The sequence below is a fragment of the Coregonus clupeaformis genome, chromosome 12 (assembly GCF_020615455.1).
Source record: "Coregonus clupeaformis isolate EN_2021a chromosome 12, ASM2061545v1, whole genome shotgun sequence".
In the NCBI taxonomy this organism is placed as follows: Eukaryota; Metazoa; Chordata; class Actinopteri; order Salmoniformes; family Salmonidae; genus Coregonus; species Coregonus clupeaformis.
The window spans coordinates 19,783,214-19,800,315 of record NC_059203.1 but is presented as its reverse complement, the minus strand read 5'-3'; the positions used below and the strand labels follow the sequence as shown (position 1 = coordinate 19,800,315).

At 41.7% G+C, this 17,102-nt stretch overlaps 1 protein-coding gene across 1 annotated transcript in view; it reads right to left on the bottom strand.

Annotated features, from left to right (window-relative positions):
* LOC121577950 (acid-sensing ion channel 1) overlaps positions 1-17,102 on the bottom strand; it is a 355,668-nt gene that overhangs the window by 321,280 nt on the left and 17,286 nt on the right. Inside the window, exon 2 of the mRNA XM_041891942.2 lies at positions 14,482-14,677. Coding sequence (XP_041747876.2) covers positions 14,482-14,677 — 196 coding nt within the window. The remainder of the gene's footprint in view (positions 1-14,481; positions 14,678-17,102) is intronic.

Here is a 17,102-nt window from a genome sequence, read left to right as displayed (position 1 = left end):
CAATCCATTCTAGACAACTTCCTGGACAAAACGTTCCACTGTAATAGTGAAGGTGTAAACTTGGCAGTAGAAAACCTAAACAGTATATTTGACCTCTCAGCTTCCCTATCAAATCTAAAAATCTCTAACAGAAAACCAAAGAAAAGTAACAACAGTGATAAATGGTTTGATGAAGAATGCAAAAACCTAAGAAAGAAATTGAGAAACCTATCCAACCAAAAACATAGAGACCCAGAAAACCTGAGCCTACGTCTTCACTATGGTGAATCACTAAAACAATACAGAAATACACTACGGAAAAAGAAGGAACAGCATGTCAGAAATCAGCTCAATGTAATTGAAGAATCCATATACTCTAACCACTTCTGGGAAAATTGGAAAACAATAAACAAACAACAACACGAAGAGCTATCTATCCAAAACAGAGATGTATGGGTAAACCACTTCTCCAATCTTTTTGGCCCTATAATAGAGAACAAACAGCAAAAAAATATACATGATCAAATGCAAATCTTAGAATCAACTATTAAAGACTACCAGAACCCACTGGATTCTCCAATTACATTGAATGAACTACAGGACAAAATACAAACCCTCCAACCCAAAAAGTCCTGTGGTGTTGATGGTATCCTCAATTAAATGATAAAATATACAGACCACAAATTTAAATTAGCTATACTTAAACTCTTTAACATCTTCCTTAGCTCTGGCATCTTCCCCAATATTTGGAACCAAGGACTGATCACCCCAATCCACAAAAGTGGAGACAAATTTGACCCCAATAACTACCGTGGGATATGCGTCAACAGCAACCTTGGGAAAATCCTCTGCATTATCATTAACAGCAGACTAGTTCATTTCCTCAGTGAAAACAATGTACTGAGCAAATGTCAAATTGGCTTTTTACCAAATTACCGTACGACAGACCACGTATTCACCCTGCACACCCTAATTGACAAACAAACAAACCAAAACAAAGGCAAAGTCTTCTCATGCTTTGTTGATTTCAAAAAGCGTTTTGACTCAATTTGGCATGAGGGTCTGCTATACAAATTGATGGAAAGTGGGGTTGGGGAAAAACATACGACATTATAAAATCCATGTACACAAACAACAAGTGTGTGGTTAAAATTGGCAAAAAACACACACATTTCTTTCCACAGGGCCGTGGGGTGAGACAAGGATGCAGTTTAAGCCCCACCCTCTTCAACATATATATCAACGAATTGGCGAGGGCACTAGAACAGTCTGCAGCACCCGGCCTCACCCTACTAGAATCTGAAGTCAAATGTCTTCTGTTTGCTGATGATCTGGTGCTTCTGTCACCAACCAAGGAGGGCCTACAGCAGCACCTAGATCTTCTGCACAGATTCTGTCAGACCTGGGCCCTGACAGTAAATCTCAGTAAGACAAAAATAATGGTGTTCCAAAAAGGTCCAGTTGCCAGGACCACAAATACAAATTCCATCTAGACACCGTTGCCCTAGAGCACACAAAAAACTATACATACCTCGGCCTAAACATCAGCGCCACAGGTAACTTCCACAAAGCTGTGAACGATCTGAGAGACAAGGCAAGAAGGGCCTTCTATGCCATCAAAAGGAACATAAAATTTGACATACCAATTAGGATCTGGCTAAAAATACTTGAATCAGTTATAGAACCCATTGCCCTTTATGGTTCTGAGGTCTGGGGTCCGCTCACCAACCAAGAATTCACAAAATGGGACAAACACCAAATTGAGACTCTGCATAAAGAATTCTGCTAAACTATCCTCCATGTACAATGTAAAACACCAAATAATGCATGCAGAGCAGAATTAGGCCGATACCCGCTAATGATCAAAATCCAGAAAAGAGCCGTTCAATTCTACAACCACCTAAAAGGAAGCGATTCCCAAACCTTTCATAACAAAGCCATCACCTACAGAGAGATGAACTTGGAGAAGAGTCCCCTAAGCAAGCTGGTCCTGGGGCTCTGTTCACAAACACAAACAGACCCCACACAGCCCCAGGACAACAACAACAACAACAACAACACAACTAGACCCAACCAAATCATGAGAAAACAAAAAGAGAATTACTTGACACATTGGAAATAATTAACAAAAAAACAGAGCAAACTAGAATGCTATTTGGCCCTAAACAGAGAGTACACAGTGGCAGAATACCTGACACTGTGACTGACCCAAACTTAAGGAAAGCTTTGACTATGTACAGACTCAGTGAGCATAGCCTTGCTATTGAGAAAGGCCGCCGTAGGCAGACCTGGCTCTCAAGAGAAGACAGGCTATGTGCACACTGCCCACAAAATGAGGTGGAAACTGAGCTGCACTTCCTAACCTCCTGCCAAATGTATGACCATATTAGAGACAAATATTTCCCTCAGATTACAGAGATCCACAAAGAATTCGAAAACAAACCCAATTTTGATAAACTCCCTTATCTACTGGGTGAAAAACCACAGTGTGCCATCACAGCAGCAAGATGTGTGACCTGTTGCCACAAGAAAAGAGCAACCAGTGAAGAACAAACACCATTATAAATACAACCCATATTTATGTTTATCTATTTTCCCATTTGTACTTTAACTATTTGCACATTGTTACAACACTGTATATATACATAATATGACATTTGAAATGTCTTTATTCTTTTGGAACTTCTGAGTGTAATGTTTACTGTTAATATTTATTGTTTATTTCACTTTTGTTTACTATCTACTTCACTTGCTTTGGCAATGTTAACATACGTTTCCCATGCCAATAAAGCCCTTAAATTGAATTGAATTGAAATTGAGAGAGAGAGAGAGAGAGAGAGAGAGAGAGAGAGAGAGAGTGTGTGAGTGAGTGAGTGAGTGAGTGAGTGTGTAACAAGTCTCTGAAATGATTTGTTATTATCTTCCACTGCAGGTGTTACGAACCCCGTGGCTTTAAAAGTCTAGGGTGGATAGAAAAGAGACCCGTAACGTAACTCATGCGAATCAGAATATTGCCACGGAACAGTTAGAACAAAATACACCGACCACCATAAACTACCGTCAAACACAAAATGTTTACTATAAAACACACTGTAAAGGTTTGGGGAAAGGGGCTGAGCTGGACCCAAGGAATTAAACAATAATGTCAAAAACCCTAAACTGTTCTTGCCTGCCTCAAAAACTACTAAGCTTACTGCTAACCATAAAAAAAGACAGTGGGTGGTCTGCTCAGGTCTAACTAGTGTGTTTAGACAAGGTTGTCCTACGGGTAGTCGCTCTGGATAAGAGCGTCTGCTAAATGACTAATTATTTTTATTATTTTATGGGTAGTGTAGGCCCAAGGGCGACTTGCTAAATCCCCCTTTTCCCAGGCACAAACAAACAAAATAGGTCCAATATGGTCTAGACATCAAACAAGTGAGTACACAAAAACCAAGACACCACAATATCCATACTCACAAACAAAAGAGTCTCTGTCAGAAAACACAACTGACTGGATTTTAAAACAAGGGGATGTGAGATGTGATTGGGTAATGAAAAAAACAGAAACAGGTAAAGAGGAGTGTCCACTGATTGGTCCACCTCAGCAATCAGCAGACGAACGGATGTCGGACACACCAACGACCACCAATCAGCAAAACCTGTGATTAGGGCTGAAGGAGAGGAAAAACACAAAAACACATACAGACTACCTGTATCCGTAACAGCAGGTACTTGACGGAACTCCTGGAAGGAGAGCAGTACATTTCTTGCTCAGTGGTGTTGCCTGCCTTGTGTCATCTCTTGCGGTCGATGGAGAGCTCCGATAATGACCCTGCCTACGTGATAAGATTCAAGCTGACATTCACAACAGACTTGGAGAAACGCAAGGAAAACTCCAATGTCACATGGCTGAAGATCGGCACAGCACTCCACCCAAGGTTTAAGGACCTTAAGTGCCTTCCCAGAGCTGAGAGGGGTGAGGTGTGGGCTTTGATGAACAACTTGCTGAAGGAAGTGAGGCCTGAACAGCATCCTGCACAGCAACCTGCACAGCAACCTGAACAGCAACCTGCACAGCAACCTGCACAGCAACCTGCACAGCAACCTGAACAGCATCCTGAACAGCATCCTGAACAGCAACCTGCACAGCAACCTGCACAGCAACCTGAACAGCAACCTGAACAGTATCCTGAACAGCATCCTGAACAGCAACCTGAGGAAGCAACTGTCGGCTATACAGCTGATTACAGAGTCATTTTCAAACGGGTCCTTCTTCCACTTAAATTAACTAAACTACTTTTAAATTCGCTAGTCAGAAAAAAGTCTGCCGAGCCCTCTCCCGCTAGAATGAACGATATGCATCTTCTAGTGATCTATTGATAGCACAGGCGCCTGTCAGTCACAACGTGAGCGATAACAGGGAAACACTGCTGGTTTGAGTCCGCTTTCGGTCCCGCCTCTCAGTACCTGGGTGTGTGTGTTGAGTGCGCTGTGGTTGCAGTCTAATTTCTACACGGAGGGAGAGAGCATGAATTTGCATGTCCTATATAATGTGGTGATGATGTGACGAAATCCACATAGCCTATTGTTTTCTGGCACATTCCTTTATTTTCTTTCGTGTGCAGGGTCCGACATTAACTGGCCACTGGCTCGATAACCTTTCATCGCATTTTTGCATTTCAGTTCAACATTTCGGTTTTGATAGCGCATTGTGGACGGGGATGGCAGATAGGAGTGAGCATCTGCCTCTGATTCCAAAGGTTGCAAGTTTGAATCCAGCAATAGAAAGTTCTTTTTGAGATTTCTGTTTTAAGCCTATCCCAAACCTTAACCCTTACCTTAACCATTCGGAGTTAATGCCTAACTTAAGATTTCCGATTTTTTTTTTTGTATTTTATTGAACCTTTATTTAACTAGGGCAAGTCAGTTAAGAACAAATTCTTATTTACAATGACGTCCTACCAAAAGGCAAAAGGCCTCCTGCGGGGACGAGGGCTGGGATAAAAAAAGTACATATATATATATATATATATAATAAAATAGGACCAAACACACATCACAACAAGAGAGACAACACAACACTACATAAAGAGAGACCTAAGACAACAACATAGCATGGCAGCAACACACGACAACACAGCATGGTAGCAACACCACATGACAACAACATGGCAGCAACACAACATGGTAGCAGCACAAGACATGGTACAGACATTATTGGGCACAGACAACAGCACAAAGGGCAAGAAGGTAGAGACAACAATACATCACGCGAAGCAGCCACAACTGTCAGTAAGAGTGTCCATGATTGAGTCTTTGAATGAAGAGATGGAGATAAAACTGTCCAGTTTGGGTGTTTTTTGCAGCTCGTTCCAGTCGCTAGCTGCAGCGAACTGGAAAGAGGAGCGACCCAAAACGTAATGCCTAAACTTAACCCCTAACCTTAGAAATTCAGAGTTAATGCCTAAACATAACCTTAAACACTTCAAAATTTGACGTTTGAGAAACATGGACGAACATCGAATTATTACGTGAGACTGTGAGAGCTAGCTGTAAATGTCATGCTATTTTTATTTGAGCAATATGATTGTCCGTTGATTCAAGCACCACCATGGTTCCCGCAAGTCACAACTTCTCGAGCAGCACGAGTTGACGCCTTCACACACGTGAGCTGTCCATAGCAAAACGATGAGCCCATCAATCTACTCGCCGAGCTTCTTCTTCTTCTTCTTCGATGAGGTTTAACGGACGTTGGCATCCAATTTGTTGCATTACCGCCACCTACTAGACTGGAGTACAACTCCCTTATATTTTGCTTGAAAAATAAAATAAAATAAAGAAATACCCTACCATCTAACACTACACTCACAGATTCAAAAATATTATTAATAATTAACACCACCCCACTCCACTCCACTATTTAAATATTTTAATTCCTACCTTTTGCCCTCAACCTGCGATGATGGGACATCCCCACTTAACACTCCCTGTAACTCTTCTGATGTCAAGTTTCGCACACCCAAATACCTCTCTGCAGCTGCCACCACAACCTCAATTTTCTTAGACTTACGTTCCATCCCTGCAGTACAATTAATAACCATTGCTATAAATGCTAAAAATCCAATCTTACTGAAACATACAGTGAGGGAAAAAAGTATTTGATCCCCTGCTGATTTTGTACGTTTGCCCACTGACAAAGAAATGATCAGTCTATAATTTTAATGGTAGGTTTATTTGAACAGTGAGAGACACAATAACAACAAAAAAATCCAGATGTTATAAATTGATTTGCATTTTAATGAGGGAAATAAGTATTTGACCCCCTCTCAATCAGAAAGATTTCTGGCTCCCAGGTGTCTTTTATACAGGTAACGAGCTGAGATTAGGAGCACACTCTTAAAGTGCTCCTAATCTCAGCTTGTTACCTGTATAAAATACACCTGTCCACAGAAGCAATCAATCAATCAGATTCCAAACTCTCCACCATGGCCAAGACCAAAGAGCTCTCCAAGGATGTCAGGGACAAGATTGTAGACCTACACAAGGCTGGAATGGGCTACAAGACCATCGCCAAGCAGCTTGGTGAGAAGGTGACAACAGTTGCTGCGATTATTCGCAAATGGAAGAAACACAAAATAACTGTAAATCTCCCTCGGCCTGGGGCTCCATGCAAGATCTCACCTCGTGGAGTTGCAATGATCATGAGAACGGTGAGGAATCAGCCCAGAACTACACGGGAGGATCTTGTCAATGATCTCAAGGCAGCTGGGACCATAGTCACCAAGAAAACAATTGGTAACACACTACGCCTTGAAGGACTGAAATCCTGCAGCGCCCGCAAGGTCCCCCTCCTCAAGAAAGCATATATACAGGCCCGTCTGAAGTTTGCCAATGAACATCTGAATGATTCAGAGGAGAACTGGGTGAAAGTGTTGTGGTCAGATGAGACCAAAATCGAGCTCTTTGGCATCATCTCAACTCGCCGTGTTTGGAGGAGGAGGAATGCTGCCTATGACCCCAAGAACACCATCCCCACCGTCAAACATGGAGGTGGAAATGTTATGCTTTGGGGGTGTTTTTCTGCTAAGGGGACAGGACAACTTCACTGCATCAAAGGGACGAAGGACGTGGCCATGTACCGTCAAATCTTGGGTGAGAAACTTCCTTCCCTCAGCCAGGGCATTGAAAATGGGTTGTGGATGGGTATTCCAGATTGACAATGACCCAAAACACACGGCCAGGGCAACAAAGGAGTGGCTCAAGAAGAAGCACATTGAGGTCCTGGAGTGGCCTAGCCAGTCTCCAGACCTTAATCCCATAGAAAATCTGTGGAGGGAGCTGAAGGTTCGAGTTGCCAAACGTCAGCCTCGAAACCTTTAATGACTTGGAGAAGATCTGCAAAGAGGAGTGGGACAAAATCCCTCCTGAGATGTGTGCAAGCCTGGTGGCCAACTACAAGAAACGTCTGACCTCTGTGATTGCCAACAAGGGTTTTGCCACCAAGTACTATGTCATGTTTTGCAGAGGGGTCAAATACTTATTTCCCTCATTAAAATGCAAATCAATTTATAAAATTTTTGACATGCGTTTTTCTGGATTTGTTTGTTTGTTATTCTGTCTCTCGCTGTTCAAATAAACCTACCATTAAAATTATAGACTGATCATGTCTTTGTCAGTGGGCAAATGTACAAAATCAGCAGGGGATCAAATACTTTTTTCCCCTCACTGTATATCACTTGTTGTCCTATCCCTCTGCATTGGCATATCTCTACTACTCTCACCACTCCTCCCCCTTGACCTATCTTCCTCTACTTTCTTCACTGCCTCAGCATATGACAACTTCTTCACTACTCTTACCCTGGAAACCTCAACCTGCCTCTCTCGCACAGGACATTTCTGATCCCCAGCCCCATGGGCACCCCTACAATTAGCACATACCACTACTTTCCCCAATGCTACACATTTTCATGCCCTTCTGTTCACTTCTCACACCTTGGAACCTCCCTCCTACATACTGCTGCCACATGCCCATAAGTTTGGCACCTGTAACATCGTAATGTATTCGGCTCATTACCTCGTACAGGATAACTTATATACCCTAACTTCACTTTATCAGGCAAAGACTCAACTTCAAAACTAAAATAAACAGACAATGACTCCTCTGTTTCCCCACTCTCGCCCCCCTGTTTGTGTTGCACCAAACGACGAGCATCACACACACCGGGAATCTTCCCCTTCAGTTGGTCAACTTTTACATTTACTGCTACCCCAGTAATCACTCCTTTCAATGGCGCCCTTTTCTCGAGAGCGAAACAATTCACAATTCTTTCCCCCATTTGTCTAAATCTGAGCGCATTCTCCCTCTGACCAACAGAAACACAAACAATTGGTCCTCTGTAGCTCAGCTGGTAGAGCACGGCGCTTGTAACACCAAGATAGTGGGTTCGATCCCCGGGACCACCCATACACAAAAATGTATGCACGCATGACTGTAAGTCGCTTTGGATAAAAGCGTCTGCTAAATGGCTTATTATTATAATAATAATAATTATTATTATTATTATTATTATTATTATTATCATTAGAATACTTCTGGTTACCCTCACCGATTCCACTATACCCAAAGCTATTTTCACCCATCTTGAAACCACAAATGGATCAGCCAAAAGGCAAGGCTCCACTTTTTCCAAATACTTCACTCCTACTGTCACAGACTCATCTTTATCCTGACCCTCTGTGCAATCCTCGGGCTCCGAGTACTTCACCACACCTTCCACCTCCGATACTTCACCCTCATTCACTTCCATTTCTCCTCCTGTCTTCAGCTCACTTTGCTTACATTTCCTACCATTCTTCTTTAACAAACCTTCTCCCTTTTTCCCGCCATTTTTAACAGACTCAAGCTCACAGTCTTCCTCTTAGACCTCCTCTGCCTCTCTTTTTCCCTCCATTCCTCCTCCGTATTCCAAGTATACGTCTCCTTATGATAATACTGCACTTCTCCTGACATACATCTGTTTCTTGCTTTCTCAAGGGACTCCATTTACCTTCCTACTCTCCCTTTCTACACTTATTCATAGCGCTTTCGATAAAATATGAGCAATAAACTTCGGTCCGTCTCTAATGTCACCTGCGTCTGACGTCTCCAGATTTGCAAATCGTTACACACCGCCCGTCTCTTCCTTCCACAACAAATGTAGCTACTCTCTGTCTGCTCATTTCGGCCTGGTGCCTCGCTGAGCTTATATATTTTAGAGGGCTTTATAAAAGTAAACCTTCAATAGTGAACATACTAGCAATTCGCTGGCTACTGTTGCAAAAATAAAAGCCACAAAAAGCCACCTACCTTTAATTGTGGCTAGCCTACTGTAGCCATGTCTATATTTGATTTGGAATGTTTGTCTTAAAAGGGGCAGTGTCCTATTTTTAAATCTTCTCAAAATGACAAAAATGAATTCAGTTAATACAATGCAATTCTAAGGAATAGAGTAATGACTTGCATTGGTAAAATATATAACAAAGCGTTTTAATACATGGCATTTAAGAACTACACCATGTCCAGTCCAGTAGAAATTATATTGTTTCATATGCAGCCACAGAGTGGTGCTCCATAGGCTATTTACTGTCCTTTGATTGATGAACAACAAGCTTGACTAGTTTATAAAAAGGTGTTGAACTGACTCATAACATAAATCATACAGTAATATGTCCATGGTATTGCATCCGGACAAGTAACCTAAAGATCTCGTTTGTATTGTTCGATATGAAAATAGGACTTGCCAGACAGTGACGTCAGCAGCCTACCGAATTGAAATCGGTAAGAGAGCTGTTTATTTGGCTCCCTAATTTGCATACGGGTAGGCTTTTTGGTGATTATCTGCAGATAAATTATGAAAACATTCGATGAAAATGGTGAATTCTCCTCACTGCAGGAACACTAGGTAGGCTAAGTGGAGAGATAGCCTCGCTCTGGTCCAAAATATGATAAAAAAAAAAAAAAAAGATTTAATTGTTTTAAAAGCTAATGATACTTATATGGTATTTTCAATCATATTGATGTAAGTCTACTGATTTAATCAAAGTGTTGACAATAGAGTAGTCAACTGCTGCTTTCTGTGTAGCAAAGCCCATGCTTCATTCTTCAATCACGCCTGTATTGCAGATAACTGAGAACGTGCCTCTTAAAAGGAAGCTTGAAGCCAATGGAAGTCAACAGATTCTTACAGGATTCTTTAAAGGCACAGTGCAGTCAAAATTAAGTTTTTCCTGTGTATTAAATCATATTGTACAACAACTGATGAAACCAACACTGTAAAAGTGTGAAAAAAAAATGTAATCAGTGGTGTTATTTCCTGATAGTTGCCGGTTGAAAATACAAATCTAGCATTAGAATGTACCAGAGGCCACCAAAATAGAGTGAGTTCGGCAAAATAAATCTTAATACCTCCCCAGCCCGGGGGAGCCTGGCTGGCTACTTTTCCCTATTTTCCTGGCTACTCCATGGGATCATGGAGAACACTGCTACAGTGGCGGTCACAGCATGCTGGCTAGGGCTGGGCAATGTGGACTAAATATCATATCTAGATGTTTTCTATTTTATGGGCGATTCACAATATATATCTCCATTTTTTGTAATGTTTTCTCTAAATAAGCTTTGTTGTACAATTAAAGGTCAAATACACTGCATTTAAAACCGTCAGCAATAATCTAATGAGTTCAGAGCTTGTGAAATTATACCTAGGCTGAATATATGCCTTCCACAGCCATAAGCCCCACTAATAATGTAATTATTTTATCAAAATAGTTGTACCTGCTTTTTTTTTTTGCAATAATCACTGATCTGGCTTTCAGGTCTGTCTATAAAAATGCACTTTTTGTTACAAATTTAACCAGAACCATGTATAATGCACATTCACTAATAATGTAGCAGGCATTATGGAAAATGAACACCGGTCTCATAAACAATCTCTCAAGCATAAGCCCACGTGCTAGTGAGTAGCTAGCTAATATTTATATTTCAAGTTTAGCTAACTTGGATCTAGGTATAATTTCACAAGCTTTGGGTGGGCGTCTCATAAACAATCTCTCAAGCAATCTCTCAAGCATAAGCCCACGTGCTAGTGAGTAGCCAGCTAATATTTATATTTCAAGTTTAGCTAACTTGGATCTAGGTATAATTTCACAAGCTCTGAATTCCGCTAACAAGGCAAAACAGTTGAATTGTTATGAACACAACCTTCTGTTTGTCTCCAACTGTTTGAACAGCATGTTAGCCTGTCCACTTTGTTCAGATGTTGAAATCAAGTGGCCTACCTTATTTCTCAGAATGAGAATGAGTTGCCAATTCCTTATATAATTGTTTTATGCTTATTGCACATTTATAAAACAGACTAAACAGCTAGTATAACAATCTTTATTTGACAAAAACGCTGCTAGCAATATGTGGTACCGTAACTCGCCCGTGACAAACTGAGCATGAATTTTCGAGAATGAACGTTCATTGGTACATCCGTGTTAGTAGTGTCTGCTCTGCTTGAAATTTTTCTGAGTTGAGACATAAACAGGGTATGGTTCGAAAGGTTAATTTCTCCTCTACTACAGTAAAATAATGTCTCCATGTGTTTCGGTGTCCATATGACCGATTCTGTTGGACCAAACCTCACATGCAAATAACGAGTTGAAACAGTTTGTCAGAGAGGGAGAAGTGATCTCTCATCTTTGTTGTTGTGAGTGGTAGGGGGAGGGGCTTGGGAGAAAGAGGCGAAGCGAGAGATTTCACTCTCGCCAAAATCTGTCCAAAATAAACCCAATGCGTTTCTATGCGCATATTTTGAACCTAAGCTTGTCGCCTACCTTCCTGCCTTTGGGACAACAACTCCCATTGTTAGGGCGGAGACATGAGCATCTCGTCATTATATACAGATCTCTGGTGTAAATGGTGCACACAGCACAGAAGGAGCGAAGGAGAAGAGACCAAAAAAGCCAACATGAGAACAAGCGAACATAAACGCTCATAAAAACGAAAAAATACAAAAAAAAAATGATTCTGCGATACAGGCATTTGGAATATCGCGCAAAAAACATAAATTAGAATGAATCAAATGAATTCGATATATATTGCCCTAGCCCTACAACAGGCTGGCCTGCATTGCACGCAGGTAACCTGGCAACACCTGCCACATCAGTACCTTGTGAGAGGTCGTTTTCACTCTCCTATTGCACATCGCACAAAAGAAAAGAGCAGCTTCATCATCTGGAAAATGTCAACAGACATGATTGTCTTAGCAACTGGCTCAGTGGGGAAGTAACAGGAGGACTGAAGTGAATGGTGGCAGGTTTATGTTCTGGCAGAAATGCTATTAAAAAACATTCTGATACAGATTATTGTGTGTTTCCGTCCCTTAAATAGTATGGCCTGTAACTCAATGCACTGCTTTTATAAATGGAAAAATATTTTTCTTTAGGGCCAAATTTGAGCAAATTCTAAAATTGCGATTAATCATGATTAACTACAGAAAATCATGTGATTAATAGCAATCAATTATTTGTATCGTTTGACAGCCCTAGAGGTAACATGTCATACATATCATACGAAATTGATGAAGTTGTACACAATTGTGCACTATTTTCAGGGACCAGTTTGGGCTCGTTAGTGCTAATGGCTGAAATTATACAACACCTCTGTAGCGCATCACTTTCAGCAATATTTCTCAATGTAACATCCTACACAGACAGAAACCAGGAGCGAGTTGCCTGGTATGTGTACAAATTATCTCGACTAACCTATACCCCCACACATTGACTCGGTACCGATACCCCCTGTATATAGCCTCGTTATTGTTATTTTTATTGTGTTACTTTTTATTTTATTTTTAACTTTAGTTTATTTAGTAAATATTAACTCTATTTCTTGAACTGCATTGTTGGTTAAGAGCTTGTAAGTAAGCATTTCACTGCTGTATTTGGCGCACGTGACTAATAAAATGTGATTTGATTTGAAGTGGTACCAAATGGGTTTGAATCAACGTGGGTCTCCTGCACACCAATTGACGGTGTTAGCCCACTGACCTAAAGCCTAGAAATGACCTTGCAGAGGTAACACAAGTCTTCTGTTGCCAGGCAAGGTTACTGATCGAGAGCGAGAGCCTAGTTCACCAAACCACCTCCATTACACACACTACAATGTCACTCACTACTTTGAAGTGGATGATCAGAGAAATCCATTACCGGAAGGTCAGACCTGTCAGTCCTGCGCTCTATGCTACAGTACTACAGAGACGAGCTGTGTTCACGTAGCCAGCTCAACCAGCTGCTACACATCTTACATGGTGACTCACCACAGTGAAGTCCTCAGTGCTGCACAACACCCCGCGGCAGTCATATCTGCCCTACATAATACAGCCTGCCATAAGACTGTGTTAGCTCCCTGGGGCGCTTACCTTGGCCTAACACAAGTCTCCAGGACATCACTGAACCACCTCCACTACACATGCTACATTTGCCAATCACCACTCTAGTAGCAGGACAGCAGCTGGCTTAGCATAACAGAGAATGACTAGCTTAGCGTCACAGAGAATGATTAGCTTAGCATCACAGAGAATGACTAGCTTAGCGTCAGAGAATAACTAGCTTAGCATTACAGAGAATGACTAGCTTAGCGTCAGAGAATAACTAGCTTAGCATCACAGAGAATGACTAGCTTAGCGTCACAGAGAATGACTAGCTTAGCGTCACAGAGAATGACTAGCTTAGCGTCACAGAGAATGACTAGCTTAGCTTCACAGAGAATGACTAGCTTAGCGTCACAGAGAATGACTAGCTTCGCATCACAGAGAAACATTAAAAGGTGCTACACATAGAATTTCTCAGAATTTCTCCCCTATGTGGAAGCTAGGTGAATTGCAACAGCACTAGGCTACATTCAAAATAAATCTCCCCGCATTCCATTTCCTCATAACATGGCGGAGACTCGCGCTTGAGCCTTTTTCGATCGGTTTTGATCCACCAGCTTCAAAAAGCTGTAAAAACAATATTTTTGGTTATTGAAAATATATTTCACAGTGATTTAGATGGTACAATGATTCCATACACTATTCAGTGCTTGTTTTCTCTCATAAACTGAAATTGAGCGAACAGTGTAGAATTTTAGCAACCAGGAAATGACAGAGCGATTTCTACATTGGCCGCTTGACCCGATTTCCACTAGATATCACAGCCAAAGTCAAAACAGCTTTCCCATTTTGACAGGAGATGCCGCTCCGGCGGGAGAAATCAATAGGCGAATATCACAGCCAATCACAACACTGGCGGGTAAATAATACTGTGAAACTATATAATTTCACTATTACTGCAGATATATTATTGTGACTTACCACAGTGAAGTCTTCAGCGCTGCACTCCACCCCGCGGTAGTAGCATGACAGAAGCTAGCTTAGCTTTACAGAGAAACCTATCTATGGGAGCCTATAACAACAGTTTGCAGATATGTATAGTCTTTACATGCTCCATTGTCTCACTCACCACAGTGAAGTCCTCAGCGCTGCACTCCCCCCCGCGGTAGTAGCATGACAGCAGCATGTCCTTGATGTCATGGCCCGTCCGGTCGTAGAACTCTCGCATGTTAAAGGGGCGGGGCTTGAAGTTGAGGAAGTCAGCTTTGATCTTCAGGGTCTCCAGAACGCTCTCCTCAACCATGTGAGTGTCTCTGATCTCATACCTGACAAAGGAACAGAGAGGTAGAGTTATATAATCTGTTAGAAATAGGATTATGAGTTAGGGTTAGTGGTTGGGACACAGAGGAAGTCAGCTTTGGGTGGGCGTCCCGTCTCATACCTGGACAGATCGGAGAAGTGTTAGGTCAGCCTCAACAATTTGCTAACCATACAGATCTTCTGTAACAACTCATACATATATATATACATATATATATATATGTGGGGAGAACAAGTATTTGATACACTGCCGATTTTGCAGGTTTTCCTACTTACAAAGCATGTAGAGGTCTGTAATTTTTATCATAGGTACACTTCAACTGTGAGAGACGGAATCTAAAACCAAAATCCAGAAAATCACATTGTCTGATTTTTAAGTAATTCATTTGCATTTTATTGCATGACATAAGTATTTGATCACCTACCAACCAGTAAGAATTCCGGCTCTCACAGACCTGTTAGTTTTTCTTTAAGAAGCCCTCCTGTTCTCCACTCATTACCTGTATTAATGACGGTCAATCACCCTCGGTCTGGGGCTCCACGCAAGATCTCACCTCGTGGGGCATCAATGATCATGAGGAAGGTGAGGGATCAGCCCAGAACTACACGGCAGGACCTGGTCAATGACCTGAAGAGAGCTGGGACCACAGTCTCAAAGAAAACCATTAGTAACACACTACGCCGTCATGGATTAAAATCCTGCAGCGCACGCAAGGTCCCCCTGCTCAAGCCAGCGCATGTCCAGGCCCATCTGAAGTTTGCCAATGACCATCTGGATGATCCAGAGGAGGAATGGGAGAAGGTCATGTGGTCTGATGAGACAAAAATAGAGCTTTTTTGGTCTAAACTCCACTCGCCGTGTTTGGAGGAAGAAGAAGGATGAGTACAACCCCAAGAACACCATCCCAACCGTGAAGCATGGAGGTGGAAACATAATTCTTTGGGGATGCTTTTCTGCAAAGGGGACAGGACGACTGCACCGTATTGAGGGGAGGATGGATGGGGCCATGTATCGCGAGATCTTGGCCAACAACCTCCTTCCCTCAGTAAGAGCATTGAAGATGGGTCGTGGCTGGGTCTTCCAGCATGACAACGACCCGAAACACACAGCCAGGGCAACTAAGGAGTGGCTCCGTAAGAAGCATCTCAAGGTCCTGGAGTGGCCTAGCCAGTCTCCAGACCTGAACACAATAGAAAATCTTTGGAGGGAGCTGAAAGTCTGTATTGCCCAGCGACAGCCCCAAAACCTGAAGGATCTGGAGAAGGTCTGTATGGAGGAGTGGGCCAAAATCCCTGCTGCAATGTGTGCAAACCTGGTCAAGACCTACAGGAAACGTATGATCTCTGTAATTGCAAACAAAGGTTTCTGTACCAAATATTAAGTTCTGCTTTTCTGATGTATCAAATACTTATGTTATGCAATAAAATGCAAATGAATTACTTTAAAATCATACAATGTGATTTTCTGGATTTTGGTTTTAGATTCCGTCTCTCACAGTTGAAGTGTACCTATGATAAAAATTACAGACCTCTACATGCTTTGTAAGTAGGAAAACCTGCAAAATCGGCAGTGTATCAAATACTTGTTCTCCCCACTGTATATAAATCCCCACTTTATTCATATTTTACATTATAATCCCCAACGTGCTCGAAACTTGTCTGGTGGTCTGTCTGCCTTTTGCACAGTGTCTTCTGATATGGGAAAGTTAAAAGTAAGGTCATTTTTTTTAAAAACTCAGAAGTCTCCGGGACTCTCCTGGAAGCCATGTCTGTTTTTGAAGTTTCAGAGGTGTCAATGGGACAGAGTTTTTGTTGTTAATGAACACTCATGGGGCATTTAAAAGAACATACCCACACTATACTTTCATACATAGATTAGTTAAATCACTGCTTTGAAGGAAAACCTTCGGGAGTCCTAGGGACCAAGGAAGGATGGACGGCTGTAGGCCCTATTGAGGAACTGGCATGGTATTTAGCACTTGGGGTTTGTTCTGAGGAAAATATATACCTTCTGTCTTACAGGGTAAAAACTGGAGATAAAAGCGTCTCAGACGAAGAGAGACTAGAGGGGGTATTCTTCTGTGACGTGTGAAAATGTCAGTACAACACTCAAAGCCATGTGCTGTTAACTCACAGGATATTATCCTCTTATTAACTGCAATACCCTTTAAAACACTATCGTTCGAGAAGGTAGAGCGTTCACTCACTCTAGAATGTAGTGAAATATGGGTAATATCAAGAGGGTGCTACTAAATGAATGTCAAAACGTCGTTTTCTTTAGCCTACGTCATTATGCATTACATAAAATTAACCATTAAGATTGTTCTCTACAATATTATAACCTGCTTATAACAGTGTTGATTAAATCAGAACGTTAGTTTGCGGTAAGACCGTTGCTAGTTTAGACCGCTCTTGGATATTTTATTTTCA